At 39.7% G+C, this 20,482-nt stretch overlaps 1 protein-coding gene across 7 annotated transcripts in view; it reads right to left on the bottom strand.

Moving 5' to 3' along the window:
- Positions 1–20,482, bottom strand: part of ENTPD1 (ectonucleoside triphosphate diphosphohydrolase 1) — a 94,061-nt gene that overhangs the window by 9,134 nt on the left and 64,445 nt on the right. For all 7 annotated transcript variants that reach the window (XR_005528084.1, XR_005528083.1, XM_039230210.1 and 4 more), the window contains 4 exons: positions 18,190–18,349; positions 17,022–17,261; positions 15,585–15,842; positions 432–548 (listed from right to left, as the gene is read on the bottom strand). Coding sequence is in view for 5 of the 7 variants with exons in the window: in XM_039230210.1 (XP_039086141.1) it covers positions 432–548; positions 15,585–15,842; positions 17,022–17,261; positions 18,190–18,349 (775 nt within the window). In the remaining 2 variants the exon portion in view is untranslated. The remainder of the gene's footprint in view (positions 1–431; positions 549–15,584; positions 15,843–17,021; positions 17,262–18,189; positions 18,350–20,482) is intronic.

Genomic DNA, 20,482 nt, shown 5'->3' with positions numbered 1-20,482 from the left:
ATGGGTTTGAGCCCCATGTCAGGCTCTGCGCTTGAAGTGTGGAGACTGCTTGGGGTTCTCTCTCTCCCCTTCTCTCTACCCCTATCCTGCTCATGCTCTCTCTCTCAAAATAAATAAATAAATAAGCTTAAAAAAACAGAATTGAAGAAGTAATGGCTTAGATACAGTCAACTGCTGACCCCATACCAGCAGCTGCCAACTGCCAGACTTGGCATCTGGTGAGAAAAGTAAGACCATGTTTGTTTAAGCCATTGTGTGCCCAGTTATTAAGAAATGGTGATGTACTCTCTCCTAACTAAGTGCACCCTCTGGGCTTCTCTAACATGTTTGCTGGATCTTGAACAGGTTAGCAGGACTTAAAGAACAGACTCACATCCTCTGTGACATCAAGGGCACAGGGCAATACTGAAAGCTACTCTTTAGTCACTTACCTCTTTCCAAGGTTGAGAGCAGAACTTTTCCATAGTGTCAATCACCTTTTCCTGAGTGGGGATTTCCTCTGATGTAAAGTTTAAAAACTCCATCACATAGTAATAAGCTGAAAATGCCTGCAAGAGAAAATGCAGTTTTGTACTGTGGGGGGATGCTGACTCACTCTCCAGAAGGCTGAGCCCTTAGTGAAGGTGCCTGGAAATCTCTGTTGAGTAAACTAACTAACCAAGTGATATTCCTGTCCCCAAAGCTGTTTCTGTCCTGAAAGAAGTATCACTTTGCTGCTGACATGCATTTCTGAGCTACCAGGTAACTAATTTTCTCTATAATTTTAATGAAAGAGTCAGGGAGAAAGAAGACGAAGGGGTAGAAGAAAAGAGAGAGGAACAGGTTTAAAAAAATCCCATCTTAATAAACTATGTATTGGGCACTTAGTTAGATGGTTTCAGCTCAGGTCATGATCTCACCACTCAAGAGTTCTAGCCCCACATCGGTTTCTGCGCTGACAGTACAGAGCCTGCTTGGGATTCTCTCTCCCTCTCTTCCCAACCTTCCCCCATTTACATGCACGCTCTTTCTCTCTCCTCTCTCTCACTCTCTCTCTCTTTCTCAAAATAAACAAATAAATAAATAAATTGTGCATTATATATGAGTGTTTAATAAATAAAAACTAGGATCTTCTATACAAAGATATTAAGAGTTATTTCTAAATGGCGATTATAAGATGTTTTTTCCTTTCAATTTCTGCTTTGTTGGCCTATTTCTATAATGTATAGGTACTGCTTTCTTTTTTATTTTTCTTTATTTTTTTCTGCTTTGCTTAAATAGTCCATCTTTGTTTAACAAATACTTATTGAGGTCTATCATGAACTAAGTACAACCAAAATGTTTTTAAAATCATTATCATATATGAGAACTATAAAGAAAAAGTACAAATGAGTAAAAAGGAAATTATTCAATTAAAATGACCCCAAATTCTACCACTTAGAGATAACTTGTGTTAAAAATAATATATATTATTATGTTATATTATATAATTAACATATACATACAACTGTTTTTAGGCATTTTCCCCCATTTAATATAGCATGGATTTAAAGAGGAGAAAATAATTGAACAGAATTTGTTACATGAGATAATTCAAATACCAACTCTAGTGCTTTTTCTCTCTTCTGCCCTAATTGGTGCCAGTTTTTAGGGGAAATCATTCAGGACATCATAGGAGTATATCATTTGTTTATTCAATAAGTACCCTGAGCTCTATATGCTGGGCAGAGTCAGAGTCTACTTAATAACCAGAGGAGAGCAAAAAGCTTTTTCTTTTTTAAGTTTATTTATTTATTTTGGGAGACAGAGAGAGCAAGCAAGCAGGGGAAGGGCAGACAGAGAAGGAGAGAGGGAATCCCAAGCAGGCTCTGCACTGTCAGCACAGAGCCTGATGTGGGGCTTGAATTCACAAACTGAGATCATGACCTGAGCCAAAACCAAGAGTCAGACACCTAACCAACTGACGCCACCCAGGTGCCCTGAGCAGAAAGCTTTTTATTGTATGCCAACTGCAGAACAGATGTTGGTATGGTCCTATATCTACCATCTTAATCCAAACACCATCACCTCTTGGGTAGACACCACAATGGCCTCACATTTTGTCTCCATGTTTCCTTTCTCTAGTCCTATTCCAATCCACCCTATACATGGTAGTCACAGGATTTTTTTTTTTTTTAACTTTACACCTTCACAGAATAAGTGCTTGGAAGAGTTTTCTATATACTGAGTTCCAGGTCTTTACTTTCTATTACTTTTTCTAGCCTTTCAGTTGAACTTTGGTATTCCCACTCTACTAACCTAGCAATTCCAGTGGCCACTTAAAAACAAATTTGATCAGATTACTCCTCTATTAAAGCCTTCAATGACACCTAATTATACTTAGAATAAAGTCCAAACTCTACTCTGTCTCCCAAAGCCAAGTATGTTCTAACCCTTCCCACCTGTCCACCTTGCATGCACTACACCCCAGGCCTTCAGTCACCGCCAGACTTTTCCTCCCCTGGGGCTGCACACTTGCCGTTCCCTCTCCTGGAATTCCCTTCACTTCCATGTCTCCTCCTCAGACAGCTTTTCTAATCCACCGGGACTAATATTATTCCCTTTCATAGGATTTTCGTTCTTTCTTTCTGTGGTTGCCACAGTCTAATTTACTTTTGTTTGTGCCTCTGGTCTTTTGTCTGCCCGCCCTCTAGAATGCCAGCTCCGCGATGGCAGGGACCACATCTGCCTTGTTCTCAGCTGAATCTGCTGCCCTAGCATGGCACTTGGCACAGGGGAAGAGCTCTGTGAATGTGTAAGTGGCAGAAAACTGCTCTCTCTCTCTCTCTGTCTCTCTCTAATTCCTAGAGCACTGCCTAGAATGGAAGAGACACTTGGTGGATCTCTGTTGATTCAGAAACTGGATAAATCCAGAAACCGGATAGCTATGATATGCATAGCTAATGTCTGGAAAGGTTCCCCACTATTAACTAAAACTATTCAGAGTATTCTTCTCTAGTGAATTGATCGTGAGGCAGGAGGAAGAGGAGGCTTTTTTAGGTTTTTCTTTAAAAATTTTTGTTTTTGTTGTATAAGAACATTTAACATGAGATCTACCCCGTTAACAAATGTTTATATGTACAATATAGGATTGTTAACTCTAAGAACAATGTTGTACAACAGAGCTCTAGAGCTTAATCATCTTGCATAATTGAAACCTTATATCTATTAATTAGCAGTCCCCATTCCTCCTCTCCTTAGCCCCTGGCAATGACCATTCTATTTACTGAACACATGGGATGTCTTTCCATTTGTGTCTTTAATTTCTTTCATCAGTATTTTGTAGTTTTAAGTGTACAAGTCTTTTTTCTCCTCCTTAGTTAAGTTTATTACTAAGTATTTTATTCCTTTTGATGTTATTGTAAATGGGATTGTTTTCCTAATTTCCTTTCTAGATAGTTCTTTGTTAATGTATAGAAATGCAACTGATTTTTAATGTTGATTTTGTATCCTTCAACTTTACTACATTCATTTATTCTAACAAGTTTTTAATTTTTATTTTATTTATTTATTTTTTAAGGATTCATTTTTTAAACTTTATTATTTTGAGAGAGAGAGAGAGAGAGAGAGAAGGGGCAGAGAGAGAGGGAGAATCCAAGTAGGCTGTGTGCTTCCAGTGCAGAGCCTGATGCAGGGCTTAAACCCATGAACTGTGAGTTCATGATTTGCACCGAAACCAAGAGTTTGATGCTTCACAGACTGAGCCACCCAGGTGCCCCTCTTATTTTTCTTTTAAAGTGAAGTATAGTTGACATTCAATTTTACATTAGTTTCAGGTATACACCATAGTGATTCGACATGTCTATATTTTATGCTATGCTAGCCATAAGTGCAGCTATCATCTATCACCCTACAACACTATTATGATACCATTGACTATATTCTCTATGCTGTACTTTTTATCCCTGTGACTTACTCATTCCAGAACTAGAAGCCTGTATTTCCCACTCCCCTTCACCCATTTTACCCATTCCTTCACTTCACCCCTCTGGCAACCACCAGTTTGTTCTCTGTATTTACAGGCCTAACAGGTTTCTTTTGCTGTGTAGACTTTAGGGTTTTCTTTATGTAAGATCTTGTCATCTGCAAACAGAGACTATTTTACTTCTTTCTGATATGGATGTTTTTATTTCTTCTTGCCTGATTGCTCTGGTGGGTTCTTCCAATACTATGTTGAGTAGAAGTGGTGAGAGTGGGCATCCTTGCCTGGTTCCTGATCTCAAAGGAAAAGCTTACAGTTCTCACCATTGAGTATGATTCTACACCGTGTATTTTTCATATATGTCTTTTATTGTGTTGACATAACTTCTATTTCTATTTTGTTGAAAGTTTTTATCATATATGAGTGTTAAATTTTCTCAAATGCTTTTTCTGCATCTATTAAGATGATCATGTGGTTTTCATCCTTCATTCTGTTGATATGGCATGCCACTCTAGTTGATTTTTGTATGTGGAACCATCATTGCATCCCAGGGATAAATCCCATTTAGTCATAGTACACGATCCTTTCATGTACTGCTGAATTCAGTTTACTAGTGTTTTGTTGAGGATTTTGATTGTTCAAAAGTGTGTTATTTAATTTCCACATACTTGTGAATTTTCTAGTGTCCTTATGCTATTGATTTCTTGTTTTATTCCACTGTGGTTGGAAAAGATACCTGGTGAGGCACCTGGGTGGTTCAGTTGGTTAAGTGTCCAACTTCAGCTCAGGTCATGATCTCAGGTCATGTGGGTTCAAGCCCCGCATTGGGCTCTTTGCTGACAGCTCAGAGCCTGGAGCCTGCTTTGGATTCTGTGTCTCCCTCTCTCTCTCCCCTCCCCTGCTTGTGCGCTCTTTCTGTCTCTCCAAAATAAACAAATGGTATTAAGAAAAGAAAGAGAGAGAGAAAAGAAAGAAAGAAAGAAAGAAAGAAAGAAAGAAAGAAAGGCTTCTTAAATTCATTGAGACCTATTTTGTGACTTAAGATGTGATCTATCTTAGAGAATGTTCCACGTGCACTTGAGAAAAATATATATTCTGCTGCCCTTGGATGGAATGTCTTGTATTTGGCTGTTAGGTCTATTGGTCTATGGAGTTGTTCAAGTTGCTATTGCTCTATCTGTTACTGAAAGCAAGGCACTGGGTTGCCTGGGTGGCCCAGTCAGTTGAGCATCCAACTCTTGATTTTGGCTCAGGTCACGATCCCATGGTCGTGGGACCAAGCCCCATATAGGGTTCCATGCTGAATATGGAGCCTGCTTGAGATTCTCTCTCTCCTTCTGCCCCTCTACCCCACCTATGCACTCTCCTACAATTATAGTATTGCAATTCCTCCTCCCATCAGTTCTATCAATGTTTGCTTTAAAGATTCAGGTGCTCTATTTAGGGTATATACAGACTTATAATTAATGTATCTTCCTGGTGAATTGGCCCTTTATCATTATATAATACCCTTCTTGGACTCTTGTGATCATTTTTGACTTAAAATATATTTTGTCTGATTAAGCATGGCCACCCTTGCTTTCGTTTGGTTGGCACTTGCATGGAGCATCTTTTTCCATCACTTCACTTTTGGCCTATGTGAGTTTCCTAAATCTAAAGTGAGTTTCTTGTGGAACATATAGTTGGATCTTTAAACTTTTTGTGTACTTTGATTTTTTTATAATGAGCATGTCTTAAATTTTGAAAGACTTCCCAAAATTACCCCTAGAGCTCATTCTGTCAGCAAAAGGCTTAATGAGTTAAGCACCTAATAATTGTCTTGCTTTTGCTAAGGTGTGACATTTGCTTTTTAAATAAATAAAAATTGTTAAAAACATTAACAAACAAAATTTCTGTAGGCAGATAATGCAAAATATTGAGTCTTCAGTGGGATACATAATTTGTCAGCAGGAACTCCTGGTCTCTGCCACCGCCTACCCTCACAGTTTTGCATGCCATAGACTCTTGTCCCCTGAACTACAGAAGCCTCCCTTTAGCATCGCAGAATCCTGCTCTTACTTATTTTTCAATATATAAAAGTTTCCCTTTTCATTTCTTTCCCTTCAAAATACATATGTCTTAAAAATTCTTATTCAGAGCTAACACATATTTGTTGTATAGGATTTAATTATTACAAGTTAAAAATAAAAGTTTCCCCTTCATCTAACCATTCCCTAGAGAAAAACACTTTTAACAATTTTGCTGCTCAATCCCTGCAGCAAATATATATGTAAAATATTAAAATATATGTATATATTTTACCTAAATGTTATCATACTAGACACATTGTTTTATAATCCTAATTCATTCCAATTGATAATAATACATCATGGGCAAATTTCCCTGTAGATTTTACCTTATCCATTTAAATGACTGTAAAAGGTTACTATGTATAGGTATATCATAATTTACTTAATCTCCCATTCATGAATATTTAGGCTTTCTAATATTTCACTATTATAAATAATGCTCTGTGTACTTGCTTCTTTGAACCTTTGTCTTGAGAGAATTTCCTTGGAGCAAAATGTTTGGTCAGAAGGTAAACATATTTTGTGAGTAGAAATATGCACTAAAAGAGTGTTTATAAAGCAGTACGTAATATCCCTAAGCTGGAAACAACTTAAATGTCCATTAACTATAGAATGGATAGACAAATGTTAGTGTATTTTTTAAAAAATATTTATTTATTTTTTGAGAGAGACAGTGAGCAGGGGAGGGGCAGAGAGATGAAGAGACAGAGGATCTAAAGCAGGCTCTGAACTGACAACAGGGAGCCCAATTCAGGGCTTGAGCTCAAGAACCATGAGATCATGACCTGAGCTGAAGTCAGATGCTTAACTGACTGAGCCACCCAAGCACCCCAGTTTTAATGTATTCATGCAAAGGAATACTACATTGCAATGAAAGAATGAACTACTGTTACATGCAATAACATAGATAAATCTCAGACAATACTGAGTGAAAGAAGTCAGACGAAAAAGAATACACACTATGATTCCAAGAATTGGCAACACTAATCTATGCTGATAGAAGTCAGACTAGTGGGCATATTTAGAGGGAATGTAGCAACTGGGAGTGGATAATGGAACCTTTTAGGATGCTGGGAATGTTCTATATCTTCACCTAGATGATGGACTCACAGGTATAAGTCCTTAAAATTTAAAAACTATCAGATTGTGGCCTTAGAATGTACACACTTTACTGCAAGTAAGTAAGACCTAAATTTTTTAAAATATCTATACATATCTCATGAGATCTTATTTCAAAAAGACCGTATCACTTTATAACTGTAGGAGGTAATTTTTCCCGAAAGCTTAAAATACACTCTATTTTCTATGAGTCCCACTAATGGTTCTTTATTGAGTCCCTCAAACAATCTTATTCATTTCCTCCAAAGCCTGGAATTATTTCTTTCCAAACCCCTGAACCATATCTTCATTTTTAATCTTCTTTAAATTACCACCATTTTCCTGTACTATAGACATCTGTGTTTATAGATCATAAAGTTCAAACAAAGTCATCTAATGATAAAAACAATGATCTTTAAGGCTGAGGCTAAAATTTCTAGAATACCAGAGGCAAGTCTCCTGCCTCCCCATGTGGAAACACATTGAAGTACTTGTAGGTCTCTGAGCATGCTACATTCTTTTCCACCTCCATTCTGTGCATGCTGGTCATCTCCCTAGAACATTCTAAATACTGAAGTGCTTTTACTGATATCTACAATATTCCAGGCATTCTGGCAGGCCTAGAAATGAAAAGATGAAAAGTACACTATCCCTGCCTTCCAGGGCCTCAGGACATAGTGGGGGAGACCAACATGTCAGCCTATAAAGAACATGTCCATTCCAGCCAGCCAAATTTTGTGCAACTTTTAATCTACGCAGAAATGCAATACATGCATTCCTCTTCAATTTAATTTAGCTGCTTTCAGTGAAGCGTCTGTCTTCTCTCAGTTTCTTCTTGTTTTTGTGATATCAAATACCAGCCGTCCTCCCTTCTCCCCCAACTTTGTAGCATCTCACAGGGAGCTTTCTATGTACTTTGACATGGCTTCTGAGACTATGCTCATTAAAATCACTCCTAATTGGCAAATTCTATAGTCATTTTTTTTTCATTCCACCTCTTCCTTGACTTTTGGCTGCGTATCATTCATTCATTCATCCATTCATTCATTCAACAACTATTTACTGAAAAACAACTATGTTCCAAGCAATGATGGAAATAGATGAAAAATCCCTGCCCTCTAGTAGAAGACAGCGCAACTCAAACAAGTAACAGATGGTATAATGGACAATAAATAAGTGCTATAAAAATAAAGCCTTTTGTTACATACTCCACATATACATAGCCTTTATTCAGATTAGAGAAGCCCATAGAGTAGGTGTTGTTCATTTTCTATTTCTTCCCATCCAGATGCAATTTATTTCAGGGGTCATATTTTTCATAAGAACTCTTGCCTAGTAATATAACTGACACTCCCATCTTTATCACGTTTCCAGGGAAACAATTCCAGAAAATTAATCCAAGTCCAAATTTGTCCATAAAGGAATGAAGAAGGCTTGTCAAATTATTTCCCAAAGATCCAATGAAAAACATATTGATAGTACTTTGGACTAAAGATTAAACGAAGCATTTGTAGTCACAAAATATTACAGTTTAGTCTCAAGATTCTGCCCCAAACTGACCACTTGACATGTTCCCCTACCCTCCTGTTCTCACCTGGCTAAACATGTGAACCTGCTTGTCTAGTGTGGCAAACCTGCTTCTATCACTAGCTTTGGGTTTGCTCTGCCCTGGCAGGAAGCATTTTAGAGGCAGACTCATCTGTGTCTGCACATGTGTCTGCATTTGCTTCCCATCTATCTAAACAGACTCATCTCTAACATTTGTGTGGCATTCAATCCAAGCCACTCCCCTGCTTGGGCTCATGGTTCTACTCTAATCTCTGGTTTCTATGTACCTTTTGTTCTAGATTAAGAGCTCTTAACATGGGGCTCAAAGGTTCATCTCAGGGAATTTCAGCATCCATTTTTCTGCTTAGAGGATCCTTAGCTTTCAACACATTCTCCAAAGAGCCGTGTGATCCTCTGAAGAGTTAAGAATGATGGGCCTATTGAAGACATTAAGCTAAGTGAAATAAACCAGTCACATAAAGACAAATATACGATTCCATTTATACGAGGTACCTGGAATAGTCAAATTCATAGTAACTGAAAGTGGAATGATGATTGTCAGGAGCTGAGGGGAAAGAAGAGTAGGGAATTAGTGTTTTGTTTAATGAGTGGAGTTTCCGTTTGGGAAGACAAAAAGTTTTAGAGGTAGAGGATGGTGATGAATGTACAATGTAAATGTACTTAATTCCACAGAACTGTACTCTTGAAAGTAGTTAAAATGCTAATTTTTATTATGTATATATTAACACACACACACACAAGAATGGCTGGTCTGGACAACCTTGATATTTTGCTTCCAGCTGTTGACTTGACTATGCAGGTTATGATTCAGAGTCCTCTCTTAAAATAGAATTAAGTAAGCAATAGGCAACCATGAAATAATGCCATTATATAAGGAATAGAAAATAAATACAAATATGCCCTCTATTGCAAATCCTGAATCAAATTTGCAGTAATATTTTAAACTCTCTCAGCCCTAACCTCCTCAGCCACATCAACATGCACAGGAACTGGAAAGATAAAGAGTTAGCTTTCTTAATGTTTTATCCCTGCAGGACGCCTTCAGCAAACTGCTCATAGTTTAGGTGTCCCGGCTGGACCTGATCCACAGGCTGGTTTTGATATTCCTTAAGGAAGAAAAGCCTTGTTAACTAACATGCACCTGACTGTGACTGTCAGAATCTGTTTATGAATGATTATGATAAACACCTGTCTTAGCTCTTCATCTTGCCTCTAGATGTTTGACCGGCTTCCCTTTCTGGGTCCTTCCCCTTCGTCTCCTGCATCCTGATGAAGTCATCCCGTTTACATATTCTTTTAAATTTTCAGATAATAATGTTATTTTTATATTCCATATAGAAATAGACTATAGAAATTACTATTTCTCTGTAGCCACAGCAGAGATCAAGTCTTAGAATCACGGGCAAATCCTGCTTGCTATCTGAGCTGGGGAATATGCTTACTCATCTTTCTTTCCTGGACTATTGTGCTCCAGAATAAGGTCATCTTCTGCTCAGGGACCAGTACATTTATATGCAAATTCATGTTTATTTTTTCATTTTATCTATCTCTCAATCTTTCTAAAAGTCTTCCATGTATCAAGGCCTACCTGATAGTTTTCCTGTCTGTATATGCTCTTCAGAAACCCACTCAATTGAGTTTAATATCTAAGCTGGCCTCTTACATCCCTTGGAAAGGTCTCTCCTAGGGTAGAATACTGTTTATACCAACATGCATTGGAATTGAACTCACAAAAACTAAGTGCTGATGAGATGGGATGGAATGATGCTGTTTAGGATGAATATTTTTTCCTTTATTTATTTATATTATGTAATTAAAAAGGAATCTTAACCCTACTCAGCATGCTTCTATTTTGGGAGCACTGGGGTGGCTCAGTCAGCTGAGCGTCCAACTTCAGCTCAGGTCATGATCTCATGGTTCATGAGTTCGAGCGCCCAGTCAGGCTCTGTGCTGGCAGGTTGGAGCCTGAAGCCTGCTTCTGATTCTGTATCTCCCGCTCTCTCTCTCCCCTTCCCCCACTTGCATGCTGCCTCTCTCTGTCTCTCAAAAACACTAAACAATTTTTAAAAAAGAATGCTTCTATTCTTAATCTATGCTTCTTAATAAGAATGCTTCTTATTTTTAATTATATTGAATGACTAAAATCACCTTCTTCTTTTAATACCTCACAAGGATACACTGCTCAGAATCAGGTGGTTCAAGGGATACATCACCAAGTTTCTTCCTATGGCTGTGGTAGATGACTCTTTAAAAGTCTTGAAGAAAAAAAATCATTCTGTTTCTGTTCTTGGGGTATGACTTTAGAGACCCCATACATCAAGATGTTCTGTTGCCAGAATGGACCTAAAGGCAATTGTTAAGGGAAATGCTGACTTAGTTCTAGGAATTCCTGACCTTGCAATTAGGTACTAAGGGGATGGCCTATACTACTGAGGTCATAATCTGTGATCAGCCTCTTAATCTCCATATTAGGAATTAGCCTTACTTTATAAACCTTTACTTGATTGGTGACTATAACCTGTGGGCCCATATTGAGCAGCAACTGAGAATAGTAACACTCTAGGCCATCTTTAGAGAACAGATAGTCTCAAAAGGTCAGCTCCCCATCTTCCAGTTACCAGCTTAGATCATTGATATTTATGGAAGATGACTTGAAAGATATATGTCTCCCCATTTTCCAGCCACTCTGAATTCTTTCCTTCTATCAAGCTGAGTATCTATCAAAGACCTATACTGCCTCTGTCCATTATAGAATTGCTATAACTGAGTTGGCTTTTTTTTAGTGTTTTATTTATTTCTGAGAGAGAGAGAGACAGCATGAGCAGGGGAAGGTCAGAGAGAGAGGGAAACACAGAATCTGAAACAAACTCCAGGCTCTAAGCTAGCTGTCAGCACAAAGCCTGACACGGGACTTGAACCCAAGAACCGTGAGATCATGACCTGAGCCAAAGTCGGACGCTTAACCGACTGAGCCACCCAGGTGCCCCTCAGTTGGTTTTTCAATATTATGCCTCTAGGTTATAGTTGCTGTGAGAAATTGCAATTTTAGAAAATATGGTCAAAGACATGGTCTAATACACTTCTCCAAAGACGACATCCAGATGGCCAACAGACACTTGAAACAATGCTCAGCATCCCTCCTCATCAGGGAAATACAAATCAAAACCACACTGAGATACCACCTCACGCCAGTCAGTGTGGCTAAAATGAGCAAATCGGAGAACTCTAGATGCTGGCGAGGATGTGGAGAAACGGGCACCCTCCTACACTGTTGGTGGGAATGTAAACTGGTACAGCCCCTCTGGAAAACAGTGTGGAGTTTCCTCAGGAAACTAACATTAGTACTCCCCTATGTCCCAGCAATAGCACTGCTAGGAATTTACCCAAGGGATACAGAAATGCTGATGCATAGGAGCACATGTACCTCAATGTTCATAGCAGCACTCTCTACAATAGCTAAAACATGGAAAGAGCCCAAGTGTCCATCAACGGATGAATGGATCAAGAAGATGTGGTTTATCTATACGATGGAATACTACATGGCAATGAGAAAGAATGAAATCTGGCCATGTGTAGCAACATGGATGACCTTGAGGGTGTAATGCTGAGCAAAATAAGTCAGGCAGAGAAGGACAAATATCATGTTTGCACGTATAGGAGGATTAGAAGGGACTTAACGGAGGACCATGGGGGAGAAGAAGGGGGGAAATGGTGGGGGAAAGGGAGAGAGGCAAACCATGAATTCTCTTGAATGCTGAGAAAAAAACTGAGGACTGATGGATGTGGGGGGGGGGTGGGCACAGAGGGGGGCACTTGTGGGGATGAGCACTGGGTGTTATATGGAAACCAACTTGACAATAAACTATTTGTAAAAAGAAAAAAAAAGACATGGTCTAATAAAATCTCCTTAATAAAATATCCTTGGGAATCAATTTTGGAATAGCTCTGCTTTGCCCTTGGACCTGGTATGCTGGGTATAATGAAAACTATGTATCTTACTATGTCTTATTTTTCCCCTTGGCTACTCCGAAGCTCAGAGCCAAATACACACACACACACACACACACACACACACACACACACACCCATGCACATATACACACAAGTATATGCTTACATATGGAAACAAGTTTTTAATGTCCTTTAATTCTTGTTCCCTCTTGAATTCTTTTTACATTCTTTCTTGTTTATATAAATGATACAATGTGATCTTTTAAAAAATTTCCTAAGTTACCTCATAAATAATTCTCTACAGATGTTCCCTCTTCCTTTTTGGTGTTTCTAATTTGCCTACAAATTGGTTTCTGTCTAGCAACCAATGTGGTTAAACTGAGAAAAACATCAACAGTTTTTTAATACCCTATTTACAGAGTAAGAATTAAATCACCAGTGCTGAATGCAGTCGTGGCAAACATTCCCTCCCTGCAAATTCTCTGTGGCTTGAAAATACCCAGGCTAATTGATCCTGGAAATAATTGGAAGGCAATTGGATTTTTGTGCTGTAAATAGTTATGCTTCCAAATGAAGAACTTAGCAGTGGGAACTTCTGCAGGTATAACAGGCTAGAGTGAGGACCATTAGGAGAAAGGGCTAACCTTACTAAGGGCCAGGCTAGTGCTAAGGTATGTTAGCTTTCTGCTACTGGTGGTGATATGCTGGAGGTGACTCTTACCCACTCATAAGAGCTAATTGTTAAAATTTCAAGAGTTTTGCGAGCCAGTTGATATTATGTTGATTAAAATAGGCCATGGGAGGAGTACTTCTACCATGTAAACTGGAAGATGCCACAAATCAGCCCCTCCATCCCCAGATTGCTGGTTGTTAGACATTTACCAGTCCACCACCACTTGTCTGGCTTATCACACACAACTAGCAAGGAAACAGGTATTTCTTTCCCCATTTTATAAATGAGGAAACAGACCAAAAAAAAAATCTTTAGGCTTTAGGGAGAAATTACAGAGAGAAAAAAGTTCCGTAACAGAAACTGCCAAAGCAGGAATAGGTAGAGGTACAGTGCTGACCCTAAGGGCTATATTCAGAGAAAAAGTATCTTATTCAGAGGGAAGCAATGAGCTAATCTAAGGAGAGCACCAAGTAGAGGTTCAGAAGGCTGTGAGGAGAACAATTTCAGTGAGGGACTAAGAGACCAAAGAAAAAGGCATCCAAGGGGAACTCTACCCCTTCAGCTCCACGTCTCCCTATGTAGGTTTCAGAAATCGCAAGAAATTCCACCACCACCACCCCCGAAGTAGAAAGGGTTTGCTCAAGCTTGAAGACAAGAATTGGGCTATGTTTCCCTGGAGGTGAAGCTTTTAGAAAAGTTAAAAAAATCAGTATACAATAGTGCATTTCTTTTCCTCCAGATCTACCTCCTATCAGTGACTGAAATGGAAAGGGCCCTTGGCTGTCCCCAGCACCCCTAGCTGCCTTCCTCCTTTTTGTGCCCCCTCTTTTATCTTCCAGCAGTTAGATCCAAGGCAAGGAAGAGCATTGGCTCAAGAAAGTCCAATACAGCTGCCAGTGCCAGCTCAGCTATAGGGCATCCAGGTGAGGTTTAATTTACAATGAATTTAGGTTTGGAGCTAACTAATCACCAAGTATTACTCTTCCAGGCATTGTTCTGGTATATTATTTCCCTCAGGAACCTTGAGGGGAAGAGGAATTGTGGTCTGGGCCATGGTTAAGGTAAGCCTAGATCCATGGTACCACCCATTATTGTTTTCCCAGAGATCATAGGAGTGAAGAGCTTATATGGGTCACAAGTGGCAAAGCCAGAATTTAAACCAGGTACTATTACTATAGGGCCGCTGCTCTATCCAGGGAGCTGTTTCTGTGACATTGGGCTGAGCCAAGAGACCTTGGGTGAAGGTCTCCTGCTCGGGTCCCATAGGAGAGTTTAACCTCTCTCCTCATATGCTGATCTGTTTTCTGAAAAAGGGAGAAAGAGTATGAAGGCAGTTAAAGTCCTTTTTTCTATGAATGATACATTAAAGTAATTAATGAGATCATATCTATATAGTACTTAGTTAATAATTGGCTCTTGATTGATGGTAGCTAATTTTGCAACCTATTACTAAACTATAATTACAGTGATTCTTAGTCCGGGACCAAAATGTGAAATCTGAATTATAACTAGTTCAACCAGCACCCCTTCTACCTCTGCTCAAATATTTTGTCTTATTCTAGAATAATTAAAAGAGAATTTGGAGCTGGGATTCAACTAGTTCCCCAGCTGTTCAAAATGTAATGTAAATGATGATCTAAAATATTTCCTTAGGATTTCCTGAGTTTCTACCTGAGTTTATAGAGGAAAACCTTTAGCCAAGACATCTAACTGCTACCTCTCCTTCTTCTGACATTTATGAAGCCACCTTTGGCAGATCCTAATGGATATGCATACCCAACCACCAACTCCTTCTTCTGGCTTACAGATTCCTGATTTTACCCATGTAGAGGAATGCAATATGTATAAGAAAGACTACTTCCAAGGGTGAACAATGATTAGTCTAAACCAAACATGGTAATCCATTCCCCTTGATCACAGATGGGTTTAGAAGTGTGTATTTCACCAAATTCTGGCCAATAGAATCTGAAAAGACATTTGTTGGCACTTCTGCAAAATTGGACAGAAATGTATGCAAGAGAAACTTCCTCCTTTCCTGATTTAGTTTTGATATGAAGCAGTAGCTGCCATCTTAGCACCACAAAAAAAGGCCAAGAAGATAATAGGAAAGCTGATCCCAAGTCCTAATATTGTTAAACCAAAGAACTAACCCTGAATTATCTACCTTAAGGCTTATTATGAGAGAAAAATAAATCCAATTATTTAAACACCATGTAGACACATACTCTATAACTTGCAACCCAAATCATCCTAATCTATATACCTTATTATTTTACAAACTTACCCCAAAATCCCCATGAAGTGGTGGCAAGAAAATCCCATTGAAGGAACAGTGGGAGTATGGGCAGTAACTGGTGTTGAAGAGTTCAAGGATGCTTCGATGGCATTGTTGATAGTTTCCAGTGCCCTGGATTTGAAACTGATCGAATGGAAGAGTCATCTCAAATCTCTTGGTGCAGGGGCTACTGTAAAGTTCACTTACATTCATTACTGTTTCGTATCCAGGGTGAAAGCATGGGTCCTTGAGGATTCCGTTTGTACCCTGAATGGAAAAATCACACGAAGACATCATGTGCAAATGCTTTGGATGCAAAAGCATCACTCTGCCTTCATTAGTGTGTAGGAATTTTATAAGATCTTAGCATTGGCATCAATATGCCCCGGCCATGCCTTTTTCAGATTTGTATAATAGGCACCAGAAGTGGTATCGGATATAAATGAACTTTCACTATTCATAGAAAGCTAATAGAGTTCAAGTTGGAAGAAATGCCATTATTTTGGAATGTCCCCTAGTGCTTAATACAAGTGAAAGATTCACAAAGAAAACTCTCAAGGCTCTCAAGGAGTCTGCCCATACCCCATCCCCACTTTCAAGCAAAAAATTAGAAGCTCCAAGAGCTGAAAATGCCCTAGAGCACTTAAGCCAGGAGTATCAAAATGGTTTTTAACCCACAACTCAGTATGTTAAAGAGAAGAAAGGGAGTTGTATGAAAAAAGGCTTAGTGGAGTCTTGGGCTCAGTACGTATCTCTCAGTAGTCCCTATTCCAATGGGAGTCACCCTATTGACAGTCACTTGGGAGCCCCTATTCCAATGGGAGTCACTTTTGGGAACCAGAGTGAGAGCTTTGGAGGAGAGCAGAGAACTGATTGTCCTTTCAGTGGAGACTAGGAACAGCTGGATGTGACATCCTTGCTGTATGTGTCAGGGTGTGCCTGGTAGTCACATGATTTTGAGTATGTTTAACTTTTCTTGTCTTTATAAGACAAAAAAATGTCTGGAGAAAAGACTTAGAGTGTTGATGGATAAACTATGTTTTCCCTGAGTGTTTTCCTCCTTCTCTCCAGGCTGTTGCTAACTTTTTTGCAGTTTGTTGGAAATAGAGACTAAAAAGTGCTAAAGAGCTTATAAATTGCACACTCTCCCAACAATACTCTAGAATTCAGTTTTCACTGTCAAGTCCACAGAGGTGAGAAATTATTTGCCAAGAAAGGATTTGAATTGTGTCCTTGGAGACAGCGTAGTAAACAAACACAGGAGGTGATGTCTGGATGGGACGATTCACAGGGGTCGACCAGATGTAGTTAGATATCCTGTTTGAAAAGGTTTGGAAAGTATAGCAACCAAGTTCAGACCAATTACTAAAGTAGAAGGAGACAACAGGATGTGGGGGCTGGTGGCCCAGATGTGAGGAGGGTGGGTCTGGATTCAGTTATACTTGCCTGAATGTCCTTGGCCAGTTTCTGCCTGAGCGCTTGATCCTTCCCATAGCATAAGAAGCTGTGCGTGTACACGCTGTAGTCCTTGCCATAGAGGCGAAAATACAGAGCGTTGCTTGGAGACTCAATCCCCTTGTCTTCCGGCACAAAAGTGATTTGTGTAGAAGCTCCCCCAAGGTCTAAAGCTCCATAGGTTTCCTGAGAATTGCCCCCATTTGGCTTCAGGCTGAGCCAACTCAATTTCTGAAAGAGAATACAGTCACCAGTGGTAGCAGTCTCTGGACACCTCTGTTTCACACAGAGACTCAGGGACTTCCTAAAGTAAAGAAAATGGGACATAAGGTGACACAAAGGTCACTGACGATTCCTGAGTCTGGATCAGGTCAACAACAAGTTAAGGGACTTCTCGGGGCTCCTGGGTGGCTTAGTCGGTTAAGAGTCCGACTTTCGCTTAGGTCATGATCTCGCGGTTCGTGGGTTCGAGCCCTGCGTCGGGCTCTGTGCTGACTGCCAGCTCAGAGCCTGGAGCCTATTTCAGAGTCTGTGACTCCCTCTCTCTCTGACCCTCCCCTGCTCACGCTGTCTCTGTCTCTCCTAGAAATAAATAAAAATATATATATATAAAAAAAACAAGTTAAGGGACTTCTAAGATGTAGCTCAGACTGCAGCAACATAGAAGTGGCATAGCCAGTGTTTATGAACAAGGAATGAGAGCTGAAAAGACTCAAGTTCAAGTCTCTACTCATTGTTCATTAGCCATGTGACCTGGGGCAGAATAATTACCTTTTCTAGGCCTTAATTTGACACTCTAAAATGAGAGAATTCCTCATATCGTTCTGAGGATGAAATCATACAGTACATGGAAAGTGCTTAGCACAGCACAAGACACACAACACTAGGCAAATATTTGATATTTTTATTTTTAATGATAGCTTTTTTATTTCCTCTCTGTCTTCCTAAGGTGAAGGTATGATTTACTTATTCTCCAAGAGGAAATGTTCTTATGCAAAAATTCATCAGAATACTGTTGGTGACCCTTGAAATTGTGGAGATAAATTACTTTGTCCATTCATCCATCATTCATTCTGGCTACTGATCCAAATCCTGCCTGTGATAGCAATGGCACTGACCTCCTGGGAGCCACCTCCTGTGGGTGCTGTGAAATAATCACCTGAGTGAATTTGCCCAGCAGATAGTTGATAGTAATCCAGCCATAGGCACCTTCCTCTTGGCCAGTGATGATTCTAGCACCATGGAAGTCAAAGTGGTAGTTGCTGAGGCTCTTCGTCACCATACCCAGGACCTTGTCTGCCAACTGTTCATTTTCCATCCTGCACAAAGAAGAGCTGAATGTATCAGTTTTGTTGAACAAATACAAGTACTCATTTCAGTCAGAGCTTCCAGCAACATTCCTAGGAAGTGAACCATAACTCACTGGAAAAAACAGAGATAGAGAGCCACACACAGAGCTGTCTGAGGAGCTCTCCTTGTGGATGAGGCAGAACTAGTCTTTTGGCCCCCCTCTCGAAATCCAGATCCTTCCAGTCCCTATATGGACTGCTTTTCCTAAAATACCATTTTTGTTGTTGCTCCCTGACCCCAAGATATTACCAAAGTAATTTTAATTTGGGGGGGGGGGCGGTGATGGCTGGATATTGGTTAAACACCACACCTATAGATGATGAATGCTACATTAGCCATTGCTGGTGGCTTCCAGCTAGTTCCAGAGTCAGGCTCTGCTTGAGGTTTTTAATTAGGGCTGTAGTAGACACCAGGTGGCAAATGTCCTGGAACAGATACCAAACCTCCATTGGGGTCAGGCTGGGAAAAAATCTTATTCACATTGTATCTCAGTTCTTGGGTCTGTCTGAGGCAATGAGACCTAAAGAAGGAATCTTCCAGGGTTGTCAAAATGAAGATGGGATACATCTGCTTCTGAGATCTAAGCTACACAACATTGAGAGCCTCTAGGCCAGAGAATGCTGTCTTCCAACCAGCACTGAAACCTCTCCTCACTCATCTGAAGCTTCATACCCTCCCCCTGGATGCCTCATCCCCAGTTATCCTCCCTCCCAATCCACCTCTCTTCCAATGTCACCATCTGTGTACCATCCTGTCACGGCTACCCATTATCTCCTAGATGAACACCAAACTCCCAGCGTGGTCTGCAAGGCGCTTCATGAGCTGCCTCTTCAGAATTCCACTCAGAATCCTGGTCCTCTTACTTACCAGGTGTGTGAATTTGGGTGAGTTACTCTGCACGTGTATGCCACAGCTTCCTTATCTGGCTAATAATAGCCAATAATACCTCTTCAAAGAGTTATGATGATTAAATTAAAGCGCAGTGCTAACAACATAGTAAGGGCTCAACAAATACAAGTTGCTTCATCACTATTATTGTTATTATTATTATTTTACTATATGTAGTCTATGTTCTATCAATGCAGAACTATTTATGGTCCTTTGAACATGCCCTGGTTTCTTGCTCATCCCTACATTTGCACATCTATTAGAACACAAACTTCAGGAAGGCAGGGACTGTGTCCTCTTCACTGCTATATCCCCAGCACTTGGAACATTATCTGCTACATAACAGATGTCAGAGGAACATAGGTAATAGAATTCATGATGTCTTCTCTGCCTTTAATGTGCCCTTCCCCCACCCTCCAACTTGTCCTTCATGATTCAGCTTCTGTGTTCCGTCTTCCCGTTCTGGGCAGGGCCAGATGTGCTCCCATAGCAGCTCTGAACACCCCTCTGTTGAAGAACTTGGTGCTGCAAAGCATTAGCTTGGGAAGCGCAATGTTTACACCTGATGACCAGGGCAATAGGCATAATTAAGCAACAATCTTCCTTTGGGAGAATTTATTCACTCCCTTCTTATTGCAGTGGTTCCTATCTCAGGGATACTGGACTTTCTGATGCAGATGAACAATTAAAGCAAGAAAAGCTTCCCTTTTTTTCCTTTTCTGTGGCAGTTACAATTTTGACTTCAGTCCTGAGAAAAACACCAGCTTTTGAAAACAAGATGTCTGCTTTTCCCCCCCCAAACCCCATGCTTTGAAAAGCATTTATAAATCCCAGTCTTAAACCTTGCATACCAGTATGGCTGTTAAGATCTACATTTGTTTCCTAGTTCATAAAATTTTGGGTTCTACATAATACACACACACATATATATATATATACCCTGATGCCAGATTTTTCATAAATACTCCATCTACTGTAAATATTGGTTCTTCTGAGTTGTTTTAGAAAATTAGTGCAACGTATTAAAATCAAGTGTCAGGAAATTTCATGGCCTCACCTGTAACAACTTTTGTTTTGGAATTGGATTATTATTAGGAATTGGACTGTAACTAAATTGTATCTAATGCTGGACTATATTTAATTATACTCAGTGCTTCTTAAGGCTTCATAAAGTAATTTTTCCAATTAAAAAAAAAACTGTATCAAAACTGATC

The sequence above is a fragment of the Hyaena hyaena genome, unplaced genomic scaffold, assembly GCF_003009895.1.
Source record: "Hyaena hyaena isolate Hyena2069 unplaced genomic scaffold, ASM300989v1 scaffold_44, whole genome shotgun sequence".
In the NCBI taxonomy this organism is placed as follows: Eukaryota; Metazoa; Chordata; class Mammalia; order Carnivora; family Hyaenidae; genus Hyaena; species Hyaena hyaena.
The sequence above is the reverse complement of the archived record's forward strand: the minus strand, read 5'-3'. Positions and strand labels throughout refer to the sequence as shown.